Raw genomic sequence first — 27,026 nt, 5'->3', positions numbered from 1 at the left:
AGGTAGAAAAATAAAACTTACTGATCCTGAAAGGTCTCCTTAAGCCCTATTTAAAGATACCAAGGATTTTACTACAAAATCACCTAACAAATTCCCTTTAAAGTATAATAGTAGGTGTAATTTTATAGGATTTTATTCACCAAAGGATATTGCCCAGCAACACAAAACTCTTTCTTTAAATGATAACATTTTCACTTTCTTCAACCACCACTAGGGGGAGCCTAAGTTTACTATATATTATTTTATTATCAAAGGGGTTGTCCAGGACTTTATTTTTTACTATGGGCATAAAAATTAACAGACGGGTCTTTGCTAACAGAGGCAACTACCTGTCAGTCAAACCGCCCCTGCTGGCAATTTAGCTGCTCCGTGTCAACAGAGCAGCTATTCTTCTTCGGGTTTGCTCTGTTGATGACTCATGCTGATTGATAGAAGGCTTCCTGCAATTCGGCAGTGGGGAGTTGGCTGTTAATCAGCATGACATTGGTAATCATGCCCCATCAACAGAGCAGAGTGGAAGAGAAGCTGCCGCTCTGCCTACGTGATGGCAGCGGAAGCCGCAAAATCGCCAGCAGGTTCTCCCCGTGTTTGTGTGGGTGTCCTCCGACTTGCTCCCACATGCCAAAAAGCATACTGATAGGGAATTTAGATTGTGAGCTCCAATGGGGACAGTGTTGCTGATGTATATAAAGCGCTGTGGAATTAATAGCGCTACATAAATATTATTATATTATAATAATATTTATTAATTTATATTGCGCTATTAATTCCACAGCTTTACATACATTGGCAACACTGTCCCCATTGGGGCTCACAATCTAGAGTCCCTATCTGTATGTTTTTGGAGTGTGGGAGGAAACCCACACAAACACAGGGAGAACATACAAACTCCTTGCAGATGTTGTCCTTGGTGGGATTTGAACCGAGGACCCCAGTGCTAACCACTGAGCCATTATTAACCCCTTTAACAATTATGTCTATATCAAAGATTAGGAACTCTATATAGAGAATCCATTAGCTTACTGGTGTATTAGGTTATTTTTATATGGAGTGGATAAACCCCCAGGATGACAATAGCAGAATCATGAAGCTGCAGTACCTGGCATGACCACCATTCTATGTCGGCGCTGTTCCTGCATAAATCGTAACAGGAGCTGTTAATACTGCATTCGGCAGAGGTTGTAGACATTGGACCTCATATAATCAAACATTCATGGACTTACCCTTATGATAGGACATCAATATTTTATATTTAAATAATAAATAATGAATATATAAAAATGTAAGAATCTTTTCAAACTTGAATCAAAGGGAGAAAAAAAATCTATTTATTTGCCGCCGTGTTGTAATTCATTGATAGGGCTTACTCCATGCAGTAAACGACATCCCCTCTAAGCATCCGCTCTGATATAATGCTCGTTTAATAAGGCCTCTGTCTCTGCTTGAACGGACATTTGACACACGGTTTAGCTGTTCACTGCATGCTCCATTGAAAGTCAAGGGGTTTTATCCCGCTCTGATGTGAAGTCACTTATCTCCAATTTCTCAAATCTTCCCTGGCTCTCAGATGATAAAACGCACCGAAACGACTGCGCCGTATCTGCACTTAAGACGCACAATTGTTGTACTTAAATAATTGCTTTTTATCCATTTGCATGTCGTTTCTCTGCTCAGCGTCTGCAATGCATTTATGCCTCTATATAAAAATATATAAAACTGTCAAGCCAAGGATGGCAGTAATATGTTACTAACAGCAGTAAAGCAGGATTTAAGTTAAAGGGGTTTTCCCACAAAAATAAAGTTAATTTTAATTAATAGATCATGGAATAATAATAATTTCCACAATTGGATGTGTTTAAAAAAAAAAAAAAAATGTTCCTGTGCTGAGATGATCTTATATATGTGTCCTTGCTGTGTACTGTGTAATGGCTGTGTCTGAACGTACAGGGACATGGTCTGATCATACCACATTTCCTGGGCCGGGGAGGACGAAAAAGAGTATAAAGACATTATAGCACGGGATCATAAATAATTCTTTCTTTAACGTACAACTTTTTTTAAAAACAGGCAAGGAAATGTTTTACCTCACAAAAAGAATCATCTATGATTCCCTGCTATAATGTCTGTATACTTTTTTGTTTCTTCCCCATCCCAGAAGAAGTGGTATGATCGGACCACATGCCTGTACAGTCAGACACAGAAATTATACAGTACATAGCAGGGACACATACTACATTTTCCAGATTATAAGGTGTACATTTTCCCCCCAAAACTCAGGGGAAAATGGGTGTGTGTCTTATAATCCAGATATGGCTTACCGAGGCGACGGTGGTGGAGTGTGATCACAGGAGACAGGGGCGCGATACTGAGGGATCAGAAGAGGGGGTGTCACAGCAGTAGAGTGGCTCATGAGGGTCAGAGAACAGAGGGGCGGCGATACTGCCGGCTCGGGGGTGTTGTGGCGGCAGGTGCAATTAATATGCAAGTGGGCTAGAGACTCCATTGAACTGCAGGCTCCATTGAACTGCCGGTGGTATGCGATGGACTTCACGAAAATGGCCGTGGAGGCCAATCTGCACACATGCCACCTCCACGTCCATTTTCTTGAAGTCCATCGCAACAACTACCAGCACTTCAATGGAGCTCACAGTTCAATGGGGCCTGCAGTTCAATGGAGCTTGTAGCTGCAGATCAATGGCACCCGCCACCGCCTTGATACCCCCGAGCCCGCAGTATTGTCAACCCTCCATCCACTGACCCTCCTGAGCCACAACACCCCCTCCTCTAAGCCCGCAGCATCGCCGACCCTGCCTCCTGTGACCCTATTGAGCCGCTCTACCACCGCCGCTCCCCCCGGTTAGATATTATAAGGCACACTAGAATTATAAGACAGACCCTCATTTTAACATTAAAAATTATTTTTCCCTATTTTGCTCCTCTGAATTTGGGGTGCGTCTTATAATCCAGCGCGTCTTATAAACCGAAAAATACGGTATATAAGATCTCAGCACAGGAACATTTTTTTTTTAAACACATCCAATTGTGAAAATTATTATTATTCCAAGATCTATTGCGTAAAATAAACTTTACAATGAACATTGGTTGTGGGGAAACTCCTTTAAGGAAAAGCAAATGCAACTTACTGATACACATAACAATATTCAATGTATTTCTAGAGAGAAACTTTCTCCAAAGTCTGCCCTAATGTATAATGGATGCACCATGTTATGAACTGAAGGAAAACACTCTTCAGAACTCGGTGCCTACAAGAATGTCCACCAAACACTTGTACAACGAGATTAAATTACAGTGCGTTTATTGATTGCTCATTGTATGATTTCCCTACGAAGCTAATTGCAGGATTGCTGATTTTGCAGGAATACAGCAACAGATAGACAAAATAAAGGTGTCAATGGGTTAAGTCTTTATAGATCTGTGTTCCTTTAATTCCCTTTTATAAATATACCATGCAATGATGTTATGAATGGGATCCAATCTTGGGTGGCAGAGGCTTGTTAGGTGCTCTGTCACACATAAACCCTGATACATGAAAGCTTTTACGACAAAAAGTTGCAACTTGGAGTTGCACCAAATTATTGCAATTTTTGGTGTTTTCACACTAGTGTCTCTTAGCTTTACCAAAATAGGAGAAGCTGGCGCAGGCCAGGAGTGTGATGCCATAACTCGGCTAACTCATGACAAGCTGTAGTCTTCTGCATGCCAGAAATATCACTCTGGAGTAACATTTCTGATGTTGCGCACGGTGGCGCATGCCACTAGCCACACTCTCCAGATTCATGAATAGGTGGGCACCACTTCATGAATCAGATAAGTTTGACTTCACCACATCCCCTCATCGACGGTCTGGATTAATAAATTATTGCCTAATGTGCAAATGCATTAAAATGCTGATTTTGCACAAATGCAGTAACAGGTAGACAACATAAAGGTGTCAATGGGTTACGTCTTTATAGATCTGTGTTTCTTTAACTCCCTTTTATAAATATACCACGCAATGATGTTATGAATGTTTATATTAAATTGATCGACACCTGGTATGCCTAATTTGTGTATGCATTAAAATGTTGATTTTGCAGGAATGCAGCAACAGATACAAGATATAAAGATGTCAATAGATTTAGTCTTTATCTGCATTCCTATAATGTCCTTTTATGAATATACCTTGCAATGATGTTATGAACGTTTATCTTAAATTGACTGATGCCTCATATGCCTAATTTATAAATGCAATAAAATGCTAATTTTGCAGGAATTCAGCAACAGATAGAAGATATAAAGATGACAATGGATTTAAGGCCGCTTTACACGCTGTGATCTCGCTAGCGAGATCGCTAGCGTGCATACCCGCCCCCATCGGTTGTGCGTCACGGGCAAATTGCTGCCCGTGGCGCATAACATCGCACGGACCCGTCACACTACTTACCTGCCAACCTTACCAACGTCGCTCTGGCCGGCGAACCGTTTCCTTTCTAAGGGGGCAGTTCGTTCGGCGTCACTGCGACGTCACTAAGCGGCCGCCCAATCAAAGTGGAGGGGCGGAGATGAGCGGGACGAACATCCCGCCCACCTACTTCCTTCCTCATTGCGGGCGGGACGCAGGTACGGTGAGGTTCCTCATTCCTGCGGTGTCACACATAGCGATGTGTGCTGCCGCAGGAACGACGAACTACATCGTGCCTTCAGCAGCAACGATAATTGAGAATGGACCCCCATGTCACCGATGAGCGATTTTGAACGTTTTTGCGACGATTCAAAATCGCTCATAGGTGTCACACACAACGACATCGCTAAAGCGGCCGGATGTGCGTCACCAATTCCGTGACCCCAACGACATCCCATTAGCAATGTCATAGCGTGTAAAGCAGCCTTTAGTCTTTATAGATCTGCATTCCTATAATACCCATTTATGAATACACCTTGCAATGATGTTATGAACGTTTAGATAAAATTGACTGATGCCTCGTATGCCTAATTTATACATGCAATAAAATGCTAATTTTGCAGAAATACAGCAACAGATAGAAGATAGAAAAGTGTCAATGGATTTAGTCTTTATGGAATTGCATTTCTATAATGCCCTTTTATGAATACACCTCGCAGTGATGTTATGAACATTTATATTAAATTGATTGACATCTCGTATGCCTAATTTATATATTCACTAAAATGCTGATTTTGCAGGAATACAGCAACAGATAGACAATATAAAGGTGTCAATGGGTTAAGTCTTTATAGATCTGTGTTCCTTTAATTCCCTTTTATAAATATACCATGCAATGATGTTATGAATGTTTATATTAAATTGATTGACACCTTGTATGCCTAATTTGTGTATGCATTAAATTGTTGATTTTGCAGGAATGCTGCAAAAGATACAAGATATAAAGAAGATGTCAATGGATTTAGTCTTTATTTATCTGCATTCCTATAATGTCCTTTTGTGAATACACCTTGCAATGATGTTATGAACGTTTATATTAAATTAACTGATGCCTCGTATGCCTAATTTATACATGCAATAAAATGCTAATTTTGCAGGAATTCAGCAACAGATAGAAGATATAAAGATGACAATGGATTTAGTCTTTATAGATCTGAATTCCTAGAATACTCATTTATGAATACACCTTGCAATGATGTTATGAAAGTTTATGTTAAATTCATTGAAACCTGGTATGCCTAATTTATATATGCATTAAAATTATAATTTTGCAGAAATGTAGCAACAGATAGACAATATAAAGGTCTCAATGGGTTTAGCCTTTATAGATCTGCGTTCCTTTAATTCCCTTTTATAAATATACCATGCAATGATGTTATGAATGTTTATATTAAATTGATTGACACCTGGTATGACTAATTTGTGTATGCATAAAAATGTTGATTTTGCATCAATGCAGCAACAGATAGAAGATATAAAGGTGTCAATGGAATTAGTCTTTATAGATCTGCGTTCCTATAATTCCCTTTTATGAATATACCAAACAGTGATGTAATGATCATTTATATTAAATGGATTGACACGTCTGATGCTCTACTTAGCACAGACTCCTACCCCACATCTGATCTGCCAGTATGGCTCAATAAATAAAGGCTATTATAGCAATGGCGTGTCATGTTACTTAATTAACAATGTAGTCCATCACACAAAATATGCTATAAAACTGGACATGCCATCTGCTTTTAATAATATGGTTCTAGTTGATGCTCAAAACCAATTAGTAATTTCACATTAAAATTGACTGAATGCTTCGTGCACTGGCAGCAGTGGGCAAAAAACCTCTATCCTTTAATTTAATTAAACTGGGCCGGGCCAAAGCACGGAAAGAGGAAACTAATTTTTATTTAAAGCTTGAGTTCTGCCTTTAGAGGAATATATCAGGAGAAATGCATAATTAGCAATTCCCGCATATACTGATTGGAGTGCTGTAATTGCTTATATTGGCCTCAATTTTCAGAATTCATTGCCACATCCATAAATGAGGCAGAAGACTCCGAGCTGTGAATTGGACACAGACCGCAAGAAACCTCAGGGGCTCCGATGGATCCAATAAAGTCACGGAGGGCTTAAACTGCCCCCAAAAATAGCCATTCTGTGTTTCAGGGAATTCTTTTTTTTAAAGAGGAATTTTCATTTACTATAAATATATTGTTTCTTTTCCTGAATCTGACGGTGTTTTTCCTTTGTTCCTGCTCCTCTCCATTCCTGAGATATGGCCACATCCTTCTTGTATATTAACCCCTTCACGACCGGCCGATTTTTTCGCTTTCCTTTTTTTTTTTTCCGCCATTCTTCTTCCGAGACACGTAACCTTTTTTATTTTTTAGTCCATATGGTCATGTGAGGGCTCATTTTTTGAGGAATGAGCTGTACTTTTAAATTAAACCATAAGTTTTACCATATAGTGAACTGAAAAACGGCAAAAAAAAAATCCAAATGCGGAAAAATCTCAAAAAAGCGCCAAAGCACTATGGTTTTTGAGCTATTTTATTCACCGCGTTCACTATATGGAAACCAGAAAAAATCCCATCATAGGGAGGTGTGACGAAGGCTACGGCCGAAACACGTGTTGGTGTGGCTCAGCAGTGGCTAATGGCGACAGGTATTTTACCCCTATGATGAGATTTTTTCTGGTATGCCTTATGGCTTTCTATGCCTGTGTTTATGTCCTTTAGCATTATGCAAACAGGAAACCATACTACATGTTTAGTTTGAGAATTATACCTATTTAATTACTGTTATACCCATGTTGGGGACAGTTAATTGGAATGTAATATTTATCAATATTCTTATATAACTTATTGGTTCTCTGCTTGCAACCCATCTGCTGGGTCTTGTGGTGCCTCAACACTTTTTTCATTACTTTCCCTTGCTTATATTGTTTTTACTTTGATCTTTAATAAAAACTCTATTTTATCATTGTATTGTCTTTTGGCTACATTTTTCTTGGTTTCGCCTTGACGTAGTAGCCTGACTCGATTTTGGAGATTAGTCATTATTATATACTTCCATTTGTATATATCTCCTTGTGGGGACACAAATTGGTATTTATTTAACTTTCTTAGCCATTAGCTACAGCGGAGGCAGAGATAGAAGCAGAGAGCCGGCGCTGCACTCACATCTCCCACAACCTCTATCACCCTCGATCCAGGACATTTTCAGAGGGCGGCGACACTGTAGTAAGTAACTGCAGCGCTGCCCCTGTAACTAATCAAGACAGTGCAAGCTGTAGAGATGGAGACGTAAATGTACCGCTCGGTTTATTTCATGTATGTGGATGTAAATTTCAAAAACAACATATTATATGGCCTTTTCAAAATAATACTGAAAATGTATAAATATTTGGTTATTTCTTCTGCATATAAGCCCCCCTGACTGCTGCGCCCTAGGCCTTGACCTAGGCTGACCTTATTGGGAAATCCTTCTCTGGGTATACATATAATTTATCATAATCACAACCGTGTCCTATGTGTATTTTTTTATTATTTTATTTTATTTTTAATTTATATTTCTTTTTTTAAACAATGGAAAAAGAAAAAAATATTTCATTTCTTTAACACTAAGACCCTCTTTGCTTTTTCATTATTCTTATAAGCTTGCGATATGCGAATAGCCTCTTTGAAAGGAAGAGAACTTGATCTCTGGTGCCACCTATTGGATGTAGCAATCCTAAAAAGCAATATTGATCCTTTAACAAGACTTGCCACATGACTTAGGATAAGAAGCCAAACCAGAAATGCCCTTTTCAGATGTGTTTTCGGGTAATTACCCATCCTCAGTGCAAAGCAGGAGATCTTAGCTAGGTGAGAAGCCCTTGACTGGAGGTCAATGGGGGGACATTTCTCCTTGTAGAGAGTCCTCTTAGTTTCTGAAGAGGCTGATTAATGATTAAATTCCCAGACAAGCTTTCAATGGCTTATACGTCTTCTTACGCCAGCTTGATACTCTTATTAAGAAAAACTCTTAGACTCCCAAACTTGGCATGGTAACTTCTTAGTGTCAATCTTTTTAAATGCAGCAATCTAAGGAATGAAATGACTAGGATTGGAGAAACCTCTGATCCAGGCCATTACAGCAGAATTGTGGTTGTCTGTTACAGTATAGGCACCTTCTATTGATCTCATGAGCACAGCTTCTGTGCCCTGTGAGGATTAGCTCAGGTAGGCATAGGCAAGGTCACAGGACGACACAGTATCTTCATAAAAAAACATTAAACATAACAGGCGTCTCCTGGCTTAAGGCAAAAACATAGCACAACCACATACCGTGGGCTTCCAGTCCAATACGGTCTCTATTGGAAGTGTGGCGCCTGTACACACTGGCTCCTGCCAGGGAACAACACTTGCTGTGGCTCCTACCAAGAACCCAGAGACACTCTGCAGACTCCTGTCTGTCTCTCCACTCCAGGAGAGCTATGGTCCAGTAGCCACAGCACTAACCAGCCTGGCTTGCACAAAACTTCTAGTCTAAACCCAGACTGAATTCCAGAGCCCCATGTTCAGCCTCCACACAGGCTGATACACCCAGAGCTCCCTGCTCTGCTCTCACACTCTGCAGAACACACACTGAGTCTCCTAAATCAGACTGGACACACCCACATGTGGAGGCCTGTGATTCTCCAGACCTGCACAGCACACTGGGATTATTAAAGGGAACCTGGCCCTTATATGCAGAAAGAAGCCTTTGTGGAACTACAAGTCCCATAGCAACCTCTTCAGTTTAATATCGCAGCGACCTTCTCCACTGCGACATATAGCGACCATTTACCATATTGGTGGTCGCTACCTCACAGCCCATATGCCCATATGATCATCATAACTCGATTTTATGCCATAGTGCCTTTATGTAAGGCAACCTTTGATGTAAAAAAACATCAATGTGACTTAAGGGCTAAATGCAAGGGTGGAGATATCATTGGTGCAAACTGTACAGCCACCTAGGGACCCAAGAGGTAAAGGGAGCCCATTGTCACCTCCAAACTGGGCAGACTTGTGCATTTTGAGGAGCGTTTGGGCTGCAAAGGTCCCATATATTGTTCTTGCACAGGGACCCTTTTCCGTTTGTGTCTACCAGTGGGTAAATTATGGAATTGCATATTTTAGATTGGATGTGTATGTGGCGCCCCTGCTGCTCCAGTCGCCACAGAGTATTGCATCTCAGTTAAGGTGCGGTATTCGCCTCGAGGTAAGGAGGGGGTTAACCACCGGTGTTCCACATTCACACTTTACATACAGCTTAGGAGCCTTCTCACTGGGGAATTGGACTAGGGTAGGTAGGGAGGTGGCCATCACTAAGCATGGGAATTTCCCGGTCACAACCACCTGGGGGCCGGGTTCCACTTGGGGTAGAAGTATGAGCAACTCACACAATCTTCAGTCAGTCTACTTGGGACATCAGCACTGGGACACGTCATCACCATCTTCTCTTCATGTATTTCTTTCAGGCTTGGAGTGGAACGCTCAGCCCAGGTCCCTCACTGCTGGAGGGGCAACTCTGACAAAGACCATTTTCCAAACACCGGTGGCTTCTTCCAACTTATCCGAGATCGACGGGGCCCATCACAGCGGTGACCAGTGCTACTGCGGCAGCGACCGGGTTACTTAAAGAACTATGAGTAAAGGCACCTAGAAGCGCAGCAGCCGACTCGGACTCTTATTACCGGCGCCCCACACCTTGGCGCCAACGGCCACCACCTTTACTACTACTCCCCTCATAATCCTCCTCGGGGTCCGCTCCACCTGTGGGGAGCAATACCATCTTAGCTGCTATTACCATCCGCCCTGGAGGACAGCGACAGCAGCGGCAGCTAATCCCTGGCCGCGTACCGCAGGTGGCGTCATGACAAACATCCACCTCCTATTCCCCTTCTATTGGTGTACACCTCGGAGCACGGAACCGGGCAGACCACCGCAACATCCCAGACCTCCGCACCGCCACGGTGACAAGTAAACAGGTACAAGACCCGACCTGGACCACCTTCCCCCTGGGTGCTACATGTACGTTATGTACATCGAGTCAAAGCTATCGTGGGATCTTATCTACCATATTTCTTGTCTCATAAGATTCTGTGATTTGCTGTTCTGCCACTACACCATGCTTTACACTGCAAATCTACTTGCTCTCTGATTAACTGTGGGATCGGTGCATAAAGAACTAAATTCCATCATCATATACATAGAATAATTCTAGATTACAAGCAACCAAAGTCAGAAAATGGTTACCATATTTTACGGATTATAAGACGCACTTTTCCTCCCAAAAATTTGTGAGGAAAATGAGGGGTGCGTCTTAAAATCCGAATGCAGCTTACCGGGGGGGGGGGGTGGAGAGGGGTCACACGAGGCAGGGGCAATGCAGTGCACCGTGCTGCGGGCGCTGCTCTCTGCAGCGCTGCTCTGTGCCGCGAGGCTCTGTGCGGCTCTGTGCAGCGGATGGCGAGGCTCTGTGCATCAGGAAGCGAGGCTCTATGCAATGGGCAGCAAGGCTCTGTGCAGCGGGCAGTGAGGCTCTGTGCGGTTCTATGAGGTGGGCAGCGAGACTCTGTGCAGCGGGCAGCGAGGCTCTGTGCAGCGGGCGGCGAGGCTCTGAGTGGTGGGCACTGAGGCACGAGCCATTCTTAAGATGTTGGCGGTAAGGGCTTCAAATAATGGCGCAGATGGAGCTTTCGGCTTAAACTCCCATCTGTGCACATGCCGACTCCGGACACCATTTCTTTGAAGCCCACACCGCCAACAACTTCAGAATAACCAGTGCCTCACCACCTGCAGCGAGCACCAGCACAGAGCAGTGTCAGCTGCCCTGGCACAGAGCATCACCCAGTGCCCCGACACAGAGCATCACCCACTGCCCCGGTACAGAGCATCACCCACTGCCCCGGCACAGAGCATCACCCACTGCCCCGGCACAGAGCATCACCCACTGCCCCGGCACAGAGCATCACCCACTGCCCCGGCACAGAGCATCACCCACTGCCCCGGCACAGAGCATTACCCACTGCCCCGGCACAGAGCATCAACCACTGCCCCAGCACAGAGCATCACCCACTGCCCCGGCACAGAGCATCACCCACTGCCCCGGCACAGAGTATCACCCACTGCCCCGGCACAGAGCATCACCCACTGCCCCGGCACAGAGCATCACCCACTGCCCCGGCACAGAGCAGCACCTGATGCCCCGGCACAGAGCAGCACCTGATGCCCCGGCACAGAGCAGCACCTGATGCCCTGGCACAGAGCAGCGCCCACTGCCCTTACACAGATGCGCAGCTCACAGTGAACAACTGGGCCCCCCTCAGCACTGCACAAAGCATCGCTGTACTCCAGCCCCGCACCTGCCTCTTGTGACCCCAATCCACCATCGCTGCCACCATAACTGCCCCATAAGACACCACCAGATTCTAAAACGGACCCCACATTTTTTTTACCTTTTTTTATCTCTAAATTTGGGGTGCGTCTTATAATCCGGTGCGTCTTATAAAACGAAAAATATGGTCATTAATTTCCACAGATATCCTGAGATAAATGAGCCCCCTAAGTGGGTGGAATAATGGAGATGTGCTGTAAATAAAACTATATTCCAAATTACCATAAGAATTAGAGTGATGATAGCTATAAAGGTATGAGATGCAGATACATACATGCTCTCGCAGAATCGTGTCAGGGTACTCGGCTTTTCTTGATTTCTTCTCTGACGAAACCAGCGCTGAATATTGCGTACATCCCAGTCCAGCTGCTTGGAAAGTCCTTCTAGTCTTTTTTCATCAGGGTGCTGCCAAGTTAAAATTGGGAGAGAAAAAATAATAATCATATAAACTGAATGTATTGTATATACAAGAATGGATGAAGAAATATCAGCATTGGGATCCGTCTGCCTAGGGTTGGTACTGCATTTTACTGCAGGTCAGAAGCTGTTACCCATTTAAAGAGTAACCTTTGTTTTAAATTTTTATATTATAAATAAAAAGTACACATAAAAATAAGCTACTTTGTAATATATCTTATTAGAGAAATCTGCTTCTTTCTTCTCCTGGACTGATCATCCATTTTCAATTCATAGGTAAAATGTGTCTTCAGTGAAGCTACATTTTTCCCATTACAATGAAAGGAGATGACAGTTGGTGCTTTTATAATTCTATGGAGGGTGAGCAGTTAAAAGCAGACACAGACATTCTGCTGCAGGTTCTCCATAGCACTTTACGAGCACCAACTGTCATCTCTCCTATTTCAGTAATAGGAAGCTCTTCATTCACTGAAGTCTCATTTTACCAAGTATCTGAGAATTTTGATAATGACTCCTCAAGTCCAGGAGAAAGAAGCGGATTTTTCTGACAAGTAATATTACAATATTTCTTATTTTCACATGTACTATTGATTTGGGAAAAAATAAATAAAACGACGGTCACGCTTTAAGCCTTTGGGGGTTCTGACATTTAAAATCCTGAGACACTTATTATTGTCTGAATAGTTAAATCCCCGCAGCACATACAGTAAGATTTAGCACTGGATATTCCCATCTGTATCTGACGTATATTACAATTAGGGATGATCGAATACTTCGATTATTCGTCTTCGCGAATATTCAATGCGCAATGTAAAGGCTACTTTACACACTGCGATATCGGTCCCGATATCGCTAGTGTGGGTAGCCGCCCCCATCTGTTGCGCGACACGGGCAAATCGCTGCCCGTGCCGCACAACATCGCCCAGACCGGTCACACATACATACCTGTCCGGCGACGTCGCTGTGACGGGCGAACCGCCTCCTTTCTAAGGGGGCGGTCCGTGCGGCGTCACAGCGACGTCACTGAACCGCCGCCCAATAGCAGCGGAGGGGCGGAGCTGAGCGGGACGTAACATCCCGCCCACCTCCTTCCTTCCTCATAGCGGCCGGGAGGCAGGTAAGGAAAGCGTCCTCGTTCCTGCGGCGTCACACGCAGCGATGTATGCTGCCGCAGGAACGAGGAACAACCTCGTTACTGCTGCAGTAACGAGATTTGAGAATGGACCCCCATGTCGCCGATTAGCGATTTTGCACGTTTTTGCAACGATGCAAAATCGCTTATCGGTGTTACACGCAACGGCATCGCTAATGCGGCCGGATGTGCGTCACGAATTCCGTGACCCCAACGAGTTCGCATTAGCGATGTCGCAGCGTGTAAAGCCCGCTTTAGTCTATGAGAAACCCCAATAACAACTATTCGGAAGTATTCGGGCATCCCATAGACTTACATTGCGCATCGAATAATCGAATAGGAGCGAGGTATTCAAAAAATATTTGCAAAGCCGAATATTTGAGGTATTCGATAATCCCTATTTATGATTATTATTCCTCTGTGCCCTGATCTTACAGTACAATGTAATACTGCATGTGATCATACCGCAGTGTAATTTTTTTCTTTTCATAATATACAGTGTATAGAGAAGAAAGTGTAATTCCTAGTAAAACTAGATTCCCATTGCATTAGATACAGCTAATGAAATAAGTATTAAACACCACCAATTTTCTAAGAAACTATATTTCTTAAGTTGCTATTGACATGAATTTCTCACTCACCAGATGTCAGTAACAACCCATCCAATCAACACAGGCAAAGAAATCAAACCATAGATGTCCGTAAATTTAGTTATGTGTCATTGTAGCTCGGCATAGGGAGGTAGTCGCGGACGATGGTGTAATGCTGCCACCAGGGGGAGCCAGAGCTCTGCAGCAGACGACACTACACAGAGCAATGAGAACCAGGAAGGAAATGCACAGCGTTCTCATGCACTGCCTAATCAGCACAGCTGAGAGGCAGAACTGCAGGGTATGTGAGGAATAGTCAGACAGGCTGGGTCAAACACCGTACGGGCAGAAGCAGGACCGGAGGAGCAAGCAGAAGCGAAGTCAAAGTCAGGCTAAGGTCAGTACCGGAGGAAGCAACCGAGTGGGAAATAGGAGGGGGGACACAGGACAGGAGGGATGACCAGGAGACAGAACACAGACAAGGGCACGGGGGCACAGGAACAGACAGATCAGGATATCACTCACAGGACCAGCAATCACAGGCAAAGCAGAGCTAAGCTTATAGCTGGCGCTGGTTCACTGGAAGTGTCAGCTTTTAAGGCATCCAGGGGCCAGAAGTGAGGCCCGAGAGAAGGCTCCGCCCCCTAGCCATGTGGATAGGGAGGCGAATCATGACAGTACCCCCTCCTCAAGGGGGGGGGGCACCGGACCCCCAGGCTTCCCAGGATACTTACGGTGGAAAGCCGCAATTAACCGATCGGCCCGCACGGAGCGAGCCGGCACCCAGGACCGGTCCTCCGGACCGTAACCCTTCCAATGAATCAGATACTGGAGGGAGCTACGAATCCAACGAGAGTCGATAATACGCTGAATTTCGTACTCCTCCTCACCGTCCACCAGTATCGGAGCCGGTGGGGTCTGAGAATCCACCACCGAAGGGACAAATGGCTTAAGCAAGGAGGTATGAAATACATTGGGAATACGCAAGGTCTGGGGCAGTTGCAACCGAAAGGCCACTGGGTTGATCACTTCGATGATCTCATAGGGCCCTATAAACTTAGGACCCAACTTAGCAGACGGAACCCTGAGCCTGATATTCCGAGTGGACAGCCACACTTTGTCCCCGACCTGAAAGGGGGGTCCCAGAGAACGGCGTTTGTCCGCTTGGCGTTTCTGGGACTGTTGAGCCGTCACGATGCACCGCCGTACCTCCTTCCACACCTCCCCCAGATGCTGAATGATGGAGTCGGCCCCTGGACACCCCGAATCTACTCTAGAGAAGGTCCCGAAGTGAGGGTGAAACTCGTAATTACAGAAGAAGAGAGAAGTTCCCGTAGACTGATGGACTCTGCTATTGAATGCAAACTCCGCAAGGGGCAAAAACGTACACCAATCCTCCTGCTGAGCAGAAACCAAGCACCGCAGGATTTGCTCAAGGGTCTGATTCGTCCTTTCCGTCTGCCCATTAGACTCAGGATGATAGGCGGACGATAAGGACAACTCAATTCCCAACCGCCTGCACAAGGCCCTCCAAAACCGAGAAATCAATTGTACCCCCCTGTCAGACACAATATTCAGGGGCAACCCATGTAACCGAACCACCTGGTCAATAACGTGGTTGGCAAGGGTCGCAGCAGAAGGTAGACCGGAGAGGGGAACAAAATGTGCCTGTTTACTAAAACGATCCACCACCACCCAGATCACAGTCATACCATTTGAGACAGGGAGGTCCGTAATGAAATCCATGGACAAGTGGGTCCATGGTCTTTCAGGAACAGGTAATGGAACCAGTTCCCCGGCCGGCCGGTTACGACATACCTTAGCACGGGCACATGTAGCACAGTCAGACACAAACCGAGCAACATCTGAGTGAAGAGACGGCCACCAAAACAGTCGAGCAACAGCCCTGTGAGTGGCTGTAACTCCAGGATGGCCACTAAGTACGGACTCATGGAACTCTTGAAGTACTCGTAACCGGAGGTGCAAAGGGACAAACAGTTTAGTGTCTGGAAGATGGCGCTGAGGACTGGGCCTCCCTGACCTCAGCCTCTAACTCGGACGACAAGGCAGCGACCACCACCCCTCGTGGAAGAATGGAGGAAGGAGGCTCTGGAGGTAACACCGGGTCCAAACTACGACACAGTGCATCTGCCCTCACGTTTTTAGACCCCGGCCGAAAAGTAATACAAAAATGAAATCTAGAAAAGAAAAGAGCCCACCTCGCTTGTCGAGGCGTCAATCTCTTGGCGGACTCGATATACGCGAGGTTTTTATGATCAGTGATGACAGTAATACGGTGAACAGCACCCTCCAAAAAATGCCTCCATTCTTCGAATGCCAACTTTACCGCCAATAATTCACGGTTACCCACATCATAGTTCCTCTCAGCTGGAGTGAATTTCTTGGAGAAGAACGCACATGGTCGCAGATTAGTCAGAGTAGCAGGGCCCTGAGAGAGAACAGCTCCCACCCCCACCTCTGAGGCGTCCACCTCAACAACAAACGGCGCCTCAAGGTCAGGCTGTACCAGGACTGGGGCGGACATGAACCGGTCCTTTAACTCAAGAAAGGCCTGAACAGCCATTTGCGACCAGTTCTGCAGATCCGCCCCTTTCCGTGTAAGGTCAGTCAATGGCTTGGCAATTTGAGAAAACCCCTTAATGAACCTTCGATAATAATTAGCAAAACCCAAAAAGCGTTGTAGCGCCTTGATATCCCTGGGTTGCACCCAATCCACAATAGCCTGCACCTTTCCTGGGTCCATTTTAAACCCATCACGAGAAAGGAGTAACCCAAGAAAGGCTATTTCCTGAACAGAGAAAACGCATTTTTCAAGCTTGGCAAACAGATGGTTATCACGTAATCTCTGTAATACTGTGCGAACATGCATAATATGCGTATCTCTATCTGCAGAATAAATCAAAATGTCATCGAGATAGATGACCACAAAACGACCAAGCAAATCAGAGAAGATATCGTTGATGAAATTTCGAAACACCGTAGGGGCATTTGTTAGACCAAAAGGCATCACCAAATTCTCGAATAACCGCTCTGACGTCAGAAAGGCCATTTTCCACTCATCCCCTTCTCTAATACGGATAAGATTATAGGCCCCCCTGAGATCTAGTTTGGTAAACCACCGGGCTTCAGAGAGTCGGTTGTAGAGATCAGGGATGAGTGGAAGCGGATACGTGTTTTTCACAGTAATTTTGTTTAATTTTCGGAAATCGAGACATGGCCTTAATCCTCCGTCCTTCTTTACAAAAAAGAACCCAGCAGCCACAGAGGAAGAAGAAGGACGGATATGCCCTTTACGTATACTCTCAGATATGTATGATTTCATAGCAGCCCTTTCTGGACCCGAGAGGTGATATAAACGGGCCTTGGGCAATTTGGTATTGGGAAGTAAATCAATGGCACAGTCATATGGGCGATGAGGCGGCAAAACCTCGGCCTCTGTTTCCGAGAATACGTCTCCATAGTCCCTCAGGTATTCCGGAAGACCCTCAGGACTTACGGAGAACACAGGTACAGATTGTAAACACCTTTTATGACAAGCAGGACTCCATTTGACTATGGTACGACACTCCCAATCAATAACGGGATTATGTAACCTTAACCATGGATACCCCAACACTAATCCAGCAGGGAGATTGGCCATTACAGAACAAGAAATAGTTTCAGAATGCAGAGACCCGATCACCAGAGTAAATTTTTCTGTAGCAAACCGAATGAGGTTTTGAGGCAGCGGTGTTTTATGAATTGCCAGGAGTTGAATGGGTCCTTCTAACCTCACTGTCCCTAACTCTAATCTTTGGACCAACTCAGAGTCAATGAAGTTCATAGCGGACCCACAGTCAACAAAGGCAGTAGCAGACCAGACCGACTCCTTGACCCGGAGGTCGACATTCAGAAGTATCTTATTGGAGGAGAGGAAAGATACCTGATAGTCTGGGCAACCTCCTCGACCGTTACCCAGACTTAGAAGTTTCCCGACGACTGTTTAGCGGAGGGGCAAGCCGGGCAGTCTTTCCTCCAGTGTCCATGGTGTCCACAATAGAAGCACAGCTTGAGATCCCGGCGTCTTCTCCTCTCCTTCTCATCAGGACTGATGGCTCCGACTTCCATCTGTTCCATAGCCGGCAAAGAAGGTGCCCTAGGTAGAGGGGGCAGAATCTCAAGCATGGTTCCCCTTCTTTCCCGTAATCTGCGGTCCATACGAACTGCCTCCGTGATCGCATCATCCAAGGTGCTGGGAGGAGGGTGCAGAGCCAAAGCGTCTTTCAGGGAGTCCGAAAGACCTCTCCGGAATTGGCACCTGAGTGCAGAATCATTCCACCGTACCTCAGTGGACCACTGCCGAAACTCAGAACAATATAGCTCAGCAGTGTGGTTTCCCTGAGTGAGATACATGATCCTGTCCTCAGCCTCCCGTACACAGTCAGGTTCATCATATATCACACTGAGGGAGTCAAAGAAGAGGTCAACCGAATCCGTTCCGGGGCCGAAGGGGGTAGGGAAAACGCCCAGGTCTGGGGACCCCCTCTAAGTAACGACATGATGATCCCCACCCGCTGGGTCTCATTCCCCGAGGACCGAGGCCGGAGAGTGAAAAGAAGCCTGCAACTCTCCCTAAATGTCTGAAATAGGTTTTTCTCCCCCGAGAATTTATCGGGGAGCATCACCGTGGGTTTGGGGGAGGTCAGTTGGACATCAGTGGGACTATGCTGTCCTACGGTTTGTGAGGTAACTGCCACTGAGGTGGCCCTCGCAGAAGCAGAAACCTCACTCTGCAGAATGTTGTGTGAAGCTACCAGGGTGCGATGCTCTGCAGCCAAATCCTGCACCAGCTGCGTAAGGTTGGCTACTTGCTCACACAAAGTACTGAGTGGATCCATTACAGTCTGTTATCCTGAAAAGTTGGATCCCACTACCAAGAATTAAATGGCTTCTTTTTTTTTTCCCCTATGGGAGATAAAGCCTATTGGGGCCGGCTATACTGTAATGCTGCCACCAGGGGGAGCCAGAGCTCTGCAGCAGACGACACTACACAGAGCAATGAGAACCAGGGAGGAAATGCACAATGTTCTCATGCACTGCCTAATTAGCACAGCTCACAGCTGAGAGGCAGAACTGCAGGGTATGTGAGGAATAGTCAGACAGGCTGGGTCAAACACCGTACGGGCAGAAGCAGGACCGGAGGAACAAGCAGAAGCGAAGTCAAAGTCAGGCTAAGGTCAGTACCGGAGGAAGCAACCGAGTGGGGAATAGGAGGGGGGACACAGGACAGGAGGGATGACCAGGAGACAGAACACAGACAAGGGCACGGGGGCACAGGAACAGACAGATCAGGATATCACTCACAGGACCAGCAATCACAGGCAAAGCAGAGCTAAGCTTATAGCCGGCGCTGGTTCACTGGAAATGTCAGCTTTTAAGGCATCCAGGGTCCGGAAGTGAGGCCCGAGAGAAGGCTCTGCCCCCTAGCCATGTGGATAGGGAGGCGAATCATGACATATGGATTGGCTTTGGACATCTCGACACGCTACATGAAAGATGTGGTCCTGCCTGGGTGTGTGATCTTTTACCAGTAGTATGACACGTCCTTGCAGGCCGCATGGTGCCGTTGATCTCTGCTGACCAGGACCAGATATTAATCACCGCTTCATTAAAAACACAAAGATTTTACTGAACATAAGGCTGATGGCAGCTGTACAGTGTGTCGACCCATATCCTGTCCACCGCCATTAACTTGAGAACGGTGGCAGCTATAGGCATAGAAGTGGTGTCTAGGTATAGTAAAGTATCCATGCGCTACGCAATGAAACCACCTATAGCACCACCTGGTGGAAAACAACAGAGTTAGCATTTTTATCTCAAAAACGGAACAAGATACAGAAAAGACGTGAAATACAAAGTTGTAGGGCATCATCAATTCAATACGAATCGACATCTTGCATACAGAAATGCTATGATTAGAACATGTAAAACTCACAAGGCTGCGGACGTGAAGCGATACCTCATGGAGACCTTCCTACAAGTCATTGGGTATGGTGGCTGTGTGGAGTGGCCTCCACGCTCACCTGACCTGACCCCATTGGACTTCTTTCTGTGAGGTCACATCAAACAGCAGGTGTATGCGACCCCTCCACCAACATTGCAGGACCTACGACAACGTATCACAGATGCTTGTGCAAATGTGTCACCTACCAAATTGCACAACGTGCAGCAAGATACAGTATGCTGTCCAGAGTCCAGATGTGCATTGCAGCTGACGGTGGCCACTATGAGCATCAAAGTTAAATGAGCGACCAGCATTCAATGTTTTTTGGGGGGTCATGGGTTTCATATCATAGCATTTCTGTATGCAAGGTGTCGATTCGTATTGAATTGATGATGCCCTACAACTTTGTAATGCAGTTTTTTTCTCTATCTTGTTCTGTTTTTGAGATAAAAATGCTAACTCCGTTGTTTTCCACCAGGTGGCGCTATAGGTGGTTTCATTGTGTAGAGCATGGCTAATTTACTATACCTAGACACCACTTCTATGCCTATAGCTGCCGCCGTTCTCAAGTTAATGGCGGTGGACAGGATGTGGGTGGACACACTGTATACACATGATACAGGGCACATTTCGTCTAGTATGTACCATTTGCATTACAGAGTAACTAGAGACATATTCCTTCAGTATGTTCCATCTCTCCAGTTTCTATTCTTTCACATAGGCCTGCACAATTCACCATCACCCAGCTCAACTTGACTTCATAGTCCTCTAGAGTCATTCTGTCCTCCCCGAGGTTCTATTTCATTTCCCTCAAGAAGTGATGGTGCCAATATGTTCGTACTAGGATTGACGGCTGTTGAACTCTGGCCAGGGGCCCTCTTCTCATCTATCACACTCCTGGGCCTGTCATTCCTCCAGCTATAAGCTACTAAGGGTCACTGTGCTGAACACCCTCAATAGGGATCAGTCCCTCCCGGTCACTCACTTTCTCAATTGTTTCAGATTCTTCTCCAGTCACTCTTTCTGTAGTAAGGATGGCTCTGCTCACTAGTTAGAATCACACTATCTTGTCTATAGATCTCCTCTCCATTAGAACACCCACGCCATGCGGATCTGCTGCTGATTAGATCTTAGGTCTGCTACAAATTGTCTATTCAGTGAGGAAGTACACAAACTCTAGAGTTTGACTTCCTCAGTGAAGAGACAATTTGCATATTTCCCAGAGGAGCATTGCAGCTTAAAGTCTCCTCACCACTGGCATGCTGGAATGGTGTGTCAGTCTCCGCAAGGAGAACAGCTTTCCCTTTAGACTTAGATCTACTACAGTCAACTGCTGGGCTGTATCTGATGTTCTAACAGAATTTGTGTCTTTCCCTGTAGACTAGCTCCTCTAGTATGGGTTAGTTCAAACATGAACTCCTTCTGCCCCTACAGTCTGTTGCTGGGCACAGTTCGTCTGTCACCTACACTGATGAGCAAAAGGGTAACAATGTTTTGCAATTTTGATTTTCAAGCTCACCATCCACTACAGCTTCGAATGTGAGACGACCTTCATTTCATAGAGAATCATCTTGGTGATCTCATACATACATTCGTCTTGCAACTATTTAGCATACAATTAGTTATGCAGATTTTTTCATTGTTATTGTTTTGTTCCTGGTGGTTGAAAAACCTTTTTCTTCCTGTATACTACAAATTACAACCTGTTCTCACATTCTATAATAGCTCGGTGTTTAATAATTAATAATAATTTTATTCATTTATATAGCGCTATTAATTCCACAGCGCTTTACATACATTGGCAACACTGTCCCCATTGGGGCTCACAATCTAGTGTCCCTATCTGTATGTCTTTGGATTGTGGGAGGAAACCGGAGAACCCGGAGGAAACCCACGCAAACACGTGGAGAACATACAAACTCCTTGCAGATGTTGTCCTTGGTGGGATTTTAACCCAGGACTAGAGATGAGCGAACCGGTCCCGGTTCGGCTCGAGGTCGGTTCGCCGAACGGAGCTCCCGTTCGAGTTCGGTTCGTCGAACGTTCGACGAACCGAACTCGAACTGCATAGGAAACAATGGCAGGCAATCACAAACACATAAAAACACCTAGAAAACACCCGTAAAGGTGTCCAAAAGGTGATAAACAACTCACAACACAACACAAACACTTGGGAAAGTGACAAGGACATATACTCATGCGAAACAAAAGAGCTGGACAAGGAAAAAGAGGAGGAGACACCGATATATGAGTATATGCAAGGAAACATCGATGCCATTACTGTGCAACTTGAGCCCTGCTCATTTTAAGCTTCCAATCTGGATAAATTGCCTGAGCTCGACACGTACGCCTTGGGGATCTTGTCGTGTCCTGCAGCCAGCGTTCTCTCGGAACCTGTCTTCAGTGCTGCTGGGGGTCTGCTGGCAGATAAGCACACGTGTCTGTCCACTGACAATGTGGACATGTCTCTCAGAGGACTTTTCTTCCCCTGGGTCAGCCAGGGGAGGTGAAAGGCACGCGTATTTTTGAGAGTGCTTCATGCAAAGCATCTTTTTCATCTTGAAAATTGGGTCAACTGATGCCAGTCAAGTGGGGTGTGTGTGGCATAATTAGTGGAAACGAGGGAGACTGTGGTTGGAGTCCCCTCGCTGTGTTTCTAAAAGAACCAAGATGAACAAGTCATGGCTCTCAGAGGACTTTTCTTCCCCTGGGTCAGGCAGGGGACGGGAAAGGCATGCGTATTTTTGAGAGTGCTTCATGCAAAGCATCTTTTTCATCTTGAAAATTGGGTCATCTGATGCCAGTGGGGTGTGTGTGGCCCAGTTAGTGGAAACGAGGGAGACTGTGGTTGGAGTCCCCTCGCTGTGTTTCTAAAAGAACCAAGATGAACAAGTCATGGCTCTCAAAAGACTTTTCTTCCCCTGGGTCAGCCAGGGGACGGGAAAGGCACGCGTATTTTTGAGAGTGCTTCATGCAAAGCATCTTTTTCATCTTGAAAATTGGGTCAACTGATGCCAGTCAAGTGGGGTGTGTGTGGCCCAGTTAGTGGAAACGAGGGAGACTGTGGTTGGAGTCCCCTCGCTGTGTTTCTAAAAGAACCAAGATGAACAAGTCATGGCTCTCAGAGGACTTTTCTTCCCCTGGGTCAGCCAGGGGACGGGAAAGGCACGCGTATTTTTGATAGTGCTTCATGCAAAGCATCTTTGTAAGCTTGAAAATGGGGGTCAACTGATGCCAGTCAAGTGGGGTGTGTGTGGCCCAATTAGTGGCAACGAGGGAGACTGTGGTTGGAGTCCCCTTACTGTGTTTTACATGCTTTTAGAAGGGCATGACATGGCTTAGAGGTTGACTTTCAGCATCTGGAAACTGTTGGCTACCAAAATGCTGCCTTTCCAACCTTTTTAACCGAGGATTTTCGAGACCTTATGCCCATCGCAGTGCCCCAAGAGCCGATGCCCAGGCGCCACTCCTTCTCCAACAAAGGCGTGCACGCGCTACACCAGCATGTCGCACTAAACATCACTGATTCCTTGAGAAACTCTGTGTGACAGGGTGCATTTCACCACAGATAATTGGCCCAGTAAGCATGGACAGGGGCGTTACATGTCGCTGACTGGGCAATGGGTTACTGTGGGGAGAGATGGAGAAGGGTCTGCTGTACAAGTCTTGCCATCCCCACGAGTTGTGTCAATCCTTCTTCTGTATGTAGAAGTTAATACACTGCTTCTGCCTCTTCAACCTCGTGTGGGTCCTCCACCTTGGCCCAAACCCTGTGTGGTCAGGCCACCCTTCCTTGTAACTGCGCACAAGGAATACCACACACCTCCTTACTATGCTGGCAGCAGAGCTCAATGCCATCAGGCGGTCAAAGGTTTACTTTGAAATGTATGGGAAATGTGAGTCACACCGCTGAGAAGTTGTGGACGGTTAGCTCTGGAGACCGAGTTTCATCAATGGTTGTCTCCACTCAACCAGCAGCCAGGGAAGGCCGGGTGCGACAATGATGCAAACATGGGTGCGGCCCTTCGCTGTGACAATGTGACACACGTGCCTTGTGTGGTTCACGTGTTGAACCTGGTTGTCCAGCAATTTTTAAAGCACTATCCTGGCCCACATGGCCTTCTGCAGAGAGCACGGTGTAACGCCTTCCTTGATCCACACACTCAGATGGGCTGTAAATGATAGGCTAGAGGGAAGCCACTCACCAAGCAGGACCTCCAGAACCCTGAAACCCTTTAACCCCTATACAGGGATTAGGAATTACACAGGGCCCAAGGTGATTAATACCTGTGGAAGGCTGCAGTTCCAGAGAATAGTAGTCAGGCAGGGTCAAAACATTAATTGAGGAACAGGAACAGAATGGGACGGCCAGGACTTAATCAGAAAACAAGCAGAGGTGACATGCGGATCGGCCAACAAGGTACATAAACAGCAAGCAGGAAAAGTAGTCAGGTAACAAGCACACAAAATCATAAAACTGAACTGGGGGTAAAAGTAACCAGAGGTTCATAGCTATGTCTGGCAGTGGTCTGCAGACAGGATGGGCATAAAAAAGGGTGTGGTGTCTTCCCATTGGTTGTAGCTGAATGATGGTATTTCATCTGTGAGATACCCACCAGCTACATTCAGCCAGAGATTCTGCATCTGTCAAGGTAATGCAGCCCAGTGGGTGACCATAACCTGCGTCCACCTGCGCCGCTGGCATCGACTCCTCTCCCATCATCAGCACTATGCATGAAAGGAACACGTTGTCACCTGGCGACCGGAGTACAAATTGACGGAGCGGACTCCGTTGGTGACTTAACAGCCGTGTGCGGCAATGATGCAGACCTGGCTGCGGGCCATCGTCAGGGCAATGTGACACACGTGCCTTGTATGGCTCACATGTTGAACCTAATTCTCCAGCAATTTTTAAAACACCATCCCGACCTACATGGCCTTGTGCAGCGGGCACGCTTGCTATGTGCTCACTTCCATCGTGCGCACACAGCAGCTCAACAACTTTCGTCGCTACAGAAGTCTTTAGGTCTGGTGGTTAAACGCCTGAAATGCGATGTGCCGACACGCAGGAATTTGAATCTGCACATGTTGCAGCGTTTGTGGCAGCACCGCCGAACCCTGCTGCAATACGTTATGATATATAGCCTGGGATAACTTGATCCAGAGGTGGTGCAGATCACGCTGCTGGAGTGGTGTCAGATCAAGGACCTATGCACCCTGCTACACAGTTTACAAATGTCGACGAAGATGTTTAGCACTGGCGATGCCATTCTCAGCGTGACAATTCTGGTCATCTACAAGATGTAGCACACTGTAATTATTATTCGGAGTCAGGTGTTGGGACAAGAGGAAGGGGAGGAAGTACAGGAGGAGTCATATGCGGAAGGGATAACAAGATCTACGAGGTCCAGATGGTCAGCGGCACCTAGGCGGCAGTCATGGTGAGGGAGAGGGATTAACAAGGGCGCATAGTATCAGCAAAAAGTGTTGAGGAAGGTGCAGGAGCCCATGAAGAAATGGAGGACGAACTGGCGATGGGCATGGAAGACTCAGCAGATGAGTGAGAGCTTGCTCACATTTTGGTTGTGCGAGGTTGTGGGGAGAGGGCAGAGGAAGGAGGCACGATTCTCACCTCTCTGCCACCAACACACCAAGGACTTGGTCCTCCTGGATGCACAAGACACATGAGCGCCTTCTTGCTGCACTACCTACAACATGACCCTCGGATTGTACGAATTGAAAGTAATCCTGACTACTGGGTTGCCACACTGTTAGATCCCCGGTACAAGACAAAATTTGGCGAAATAATTCCTGCCATAGAAATGGACGCACGTATACAGGAGTATCTGCAGAATGTGGTACGCAATCTTAGATCTGCTTTTCCACTAAACACCAGTGCTGCACAGAGTGAATCTCAACGCTTTGTCATGGATAGGAGGAAATGGTCTTTTACTTGTCCACATCTGAGGGACCGAGGGCTGGCTGCTGTGCTGAGATGGCGTTGAGTACGGTGTCCCTGCAGAGCTGCACTTTTGGTCATATACCAAAATGAGTTGAAAAAGGACAGATGCTGGTGGAAAGGGGAACAGGTGTGTTGGAAAGGGGAAAAAAGTTTTGGTCCGTGGATTTGGTGGTTAAGCAACAGTAACATTTCCTGAAGAAACACCATCTGTTACGGTGGGACTGGCAGATTTGGATAAGGTGGTATATACTATGTTACCGCTATATAACGAAAATTAATAAGAAAAGAAAGAGAAAGGTATATATCCCCATCAGCAGTCAGTGTCCACCGTGCTCCCAGATGGAAAAGGAGAGGTTGGCAACTGGAAGGTTTGGTGGAGGATACAGAGCTGTGTGGCTATGAAACTAATAGTAGCCTGAACCGAGTTAGACGCCATTCGGATCTGGAGACTGGGAGCCCTGTTAGCGTCACAGGGTCCACATGCCCACCCAGCCCAGGAACTCCCTGTTAACAACACAGGGGCCATTGAGTACGCTGACCGTGTGCGTAGGGGCCACACCTGTGGACAGCAGGCGCATCAGCAGCAGCAGGCCTGTTAATGCCACTGGGCTGCACAAGCAGGACTGGTAGGACAGGAGCTGGTCTTAACCGTTCTGCATTACCAACTGTGGTGGTGGCCTGCATCGACGCCATATCCCTGCCTACCTCTGGCCTAAAGCCGCAATGGGTTCAACACATGGAGGTGTGCTATTTCGGAGCATAATAGAAGACTGCACACCTCCTTGTTGGCTCCAGCCCCTTTTATAATCTGGGTCCGCCCCAAACCAGGGTGAACCACAATGCACCTCCTGGAGACAAAAGCAGAGTGACACGTCATGAGTGGCATAACTAGCGTCCTATTTGGAACCGCAACTTCAATGATGACCTCATGGCTGCCATGACCCAAACACCTCACCAGTCATCGTCTGACCATCAATAATGCGGTGACAAGTCATAGGGGTGGGCCTCTGCAAGCCATTTGGGAGTGGCCTGGCCAC

At 46.2% G+C, this 27,026-nt stretch overlaps 1 protein-coding gene across 1 annotated transcript in view; it reads right to left on the bottom strand.

The window, feature by feature from the left end:
• The window catches only part of CERS6 (ceramide synthase 6), a 350,340-nt gene that overhangs the window by 202,433 nt on the left and 120,881 nt on the right, over positions 1-27,026 (bottom strand). The window contains exon 3 of the mRNA XM_075317290.1: positions 12,159-12,289. Coding sequence (XP_075173405.1) covers positions 12,159-12,289 — 131 coding nt within the window. The remainder of the gene's footprint in view (positions 1-12,158; positions 12,290-27,026) is intronic.

This window comes from Anomaloglossus baeobatrachus, chromosome 7 (genome assembly GCF_048569485.1).
Source record: "Anomaloglossus baeobatrachus isolate aAnoBae1 chromosome 7, aAnoBae1.hap1, whole genome shotgun sequence".
NCBI lineage: Eukaryota > Metazoa > Chordata > Amphibia > Anura > Aromobatidae > Anomaloglossus > Anomaloglossus baeobatrachus.
Note: the sequence above shows the minus strand (reverse complement) of the source record. Positions and strands in the feature narration are given on the sequence as shown.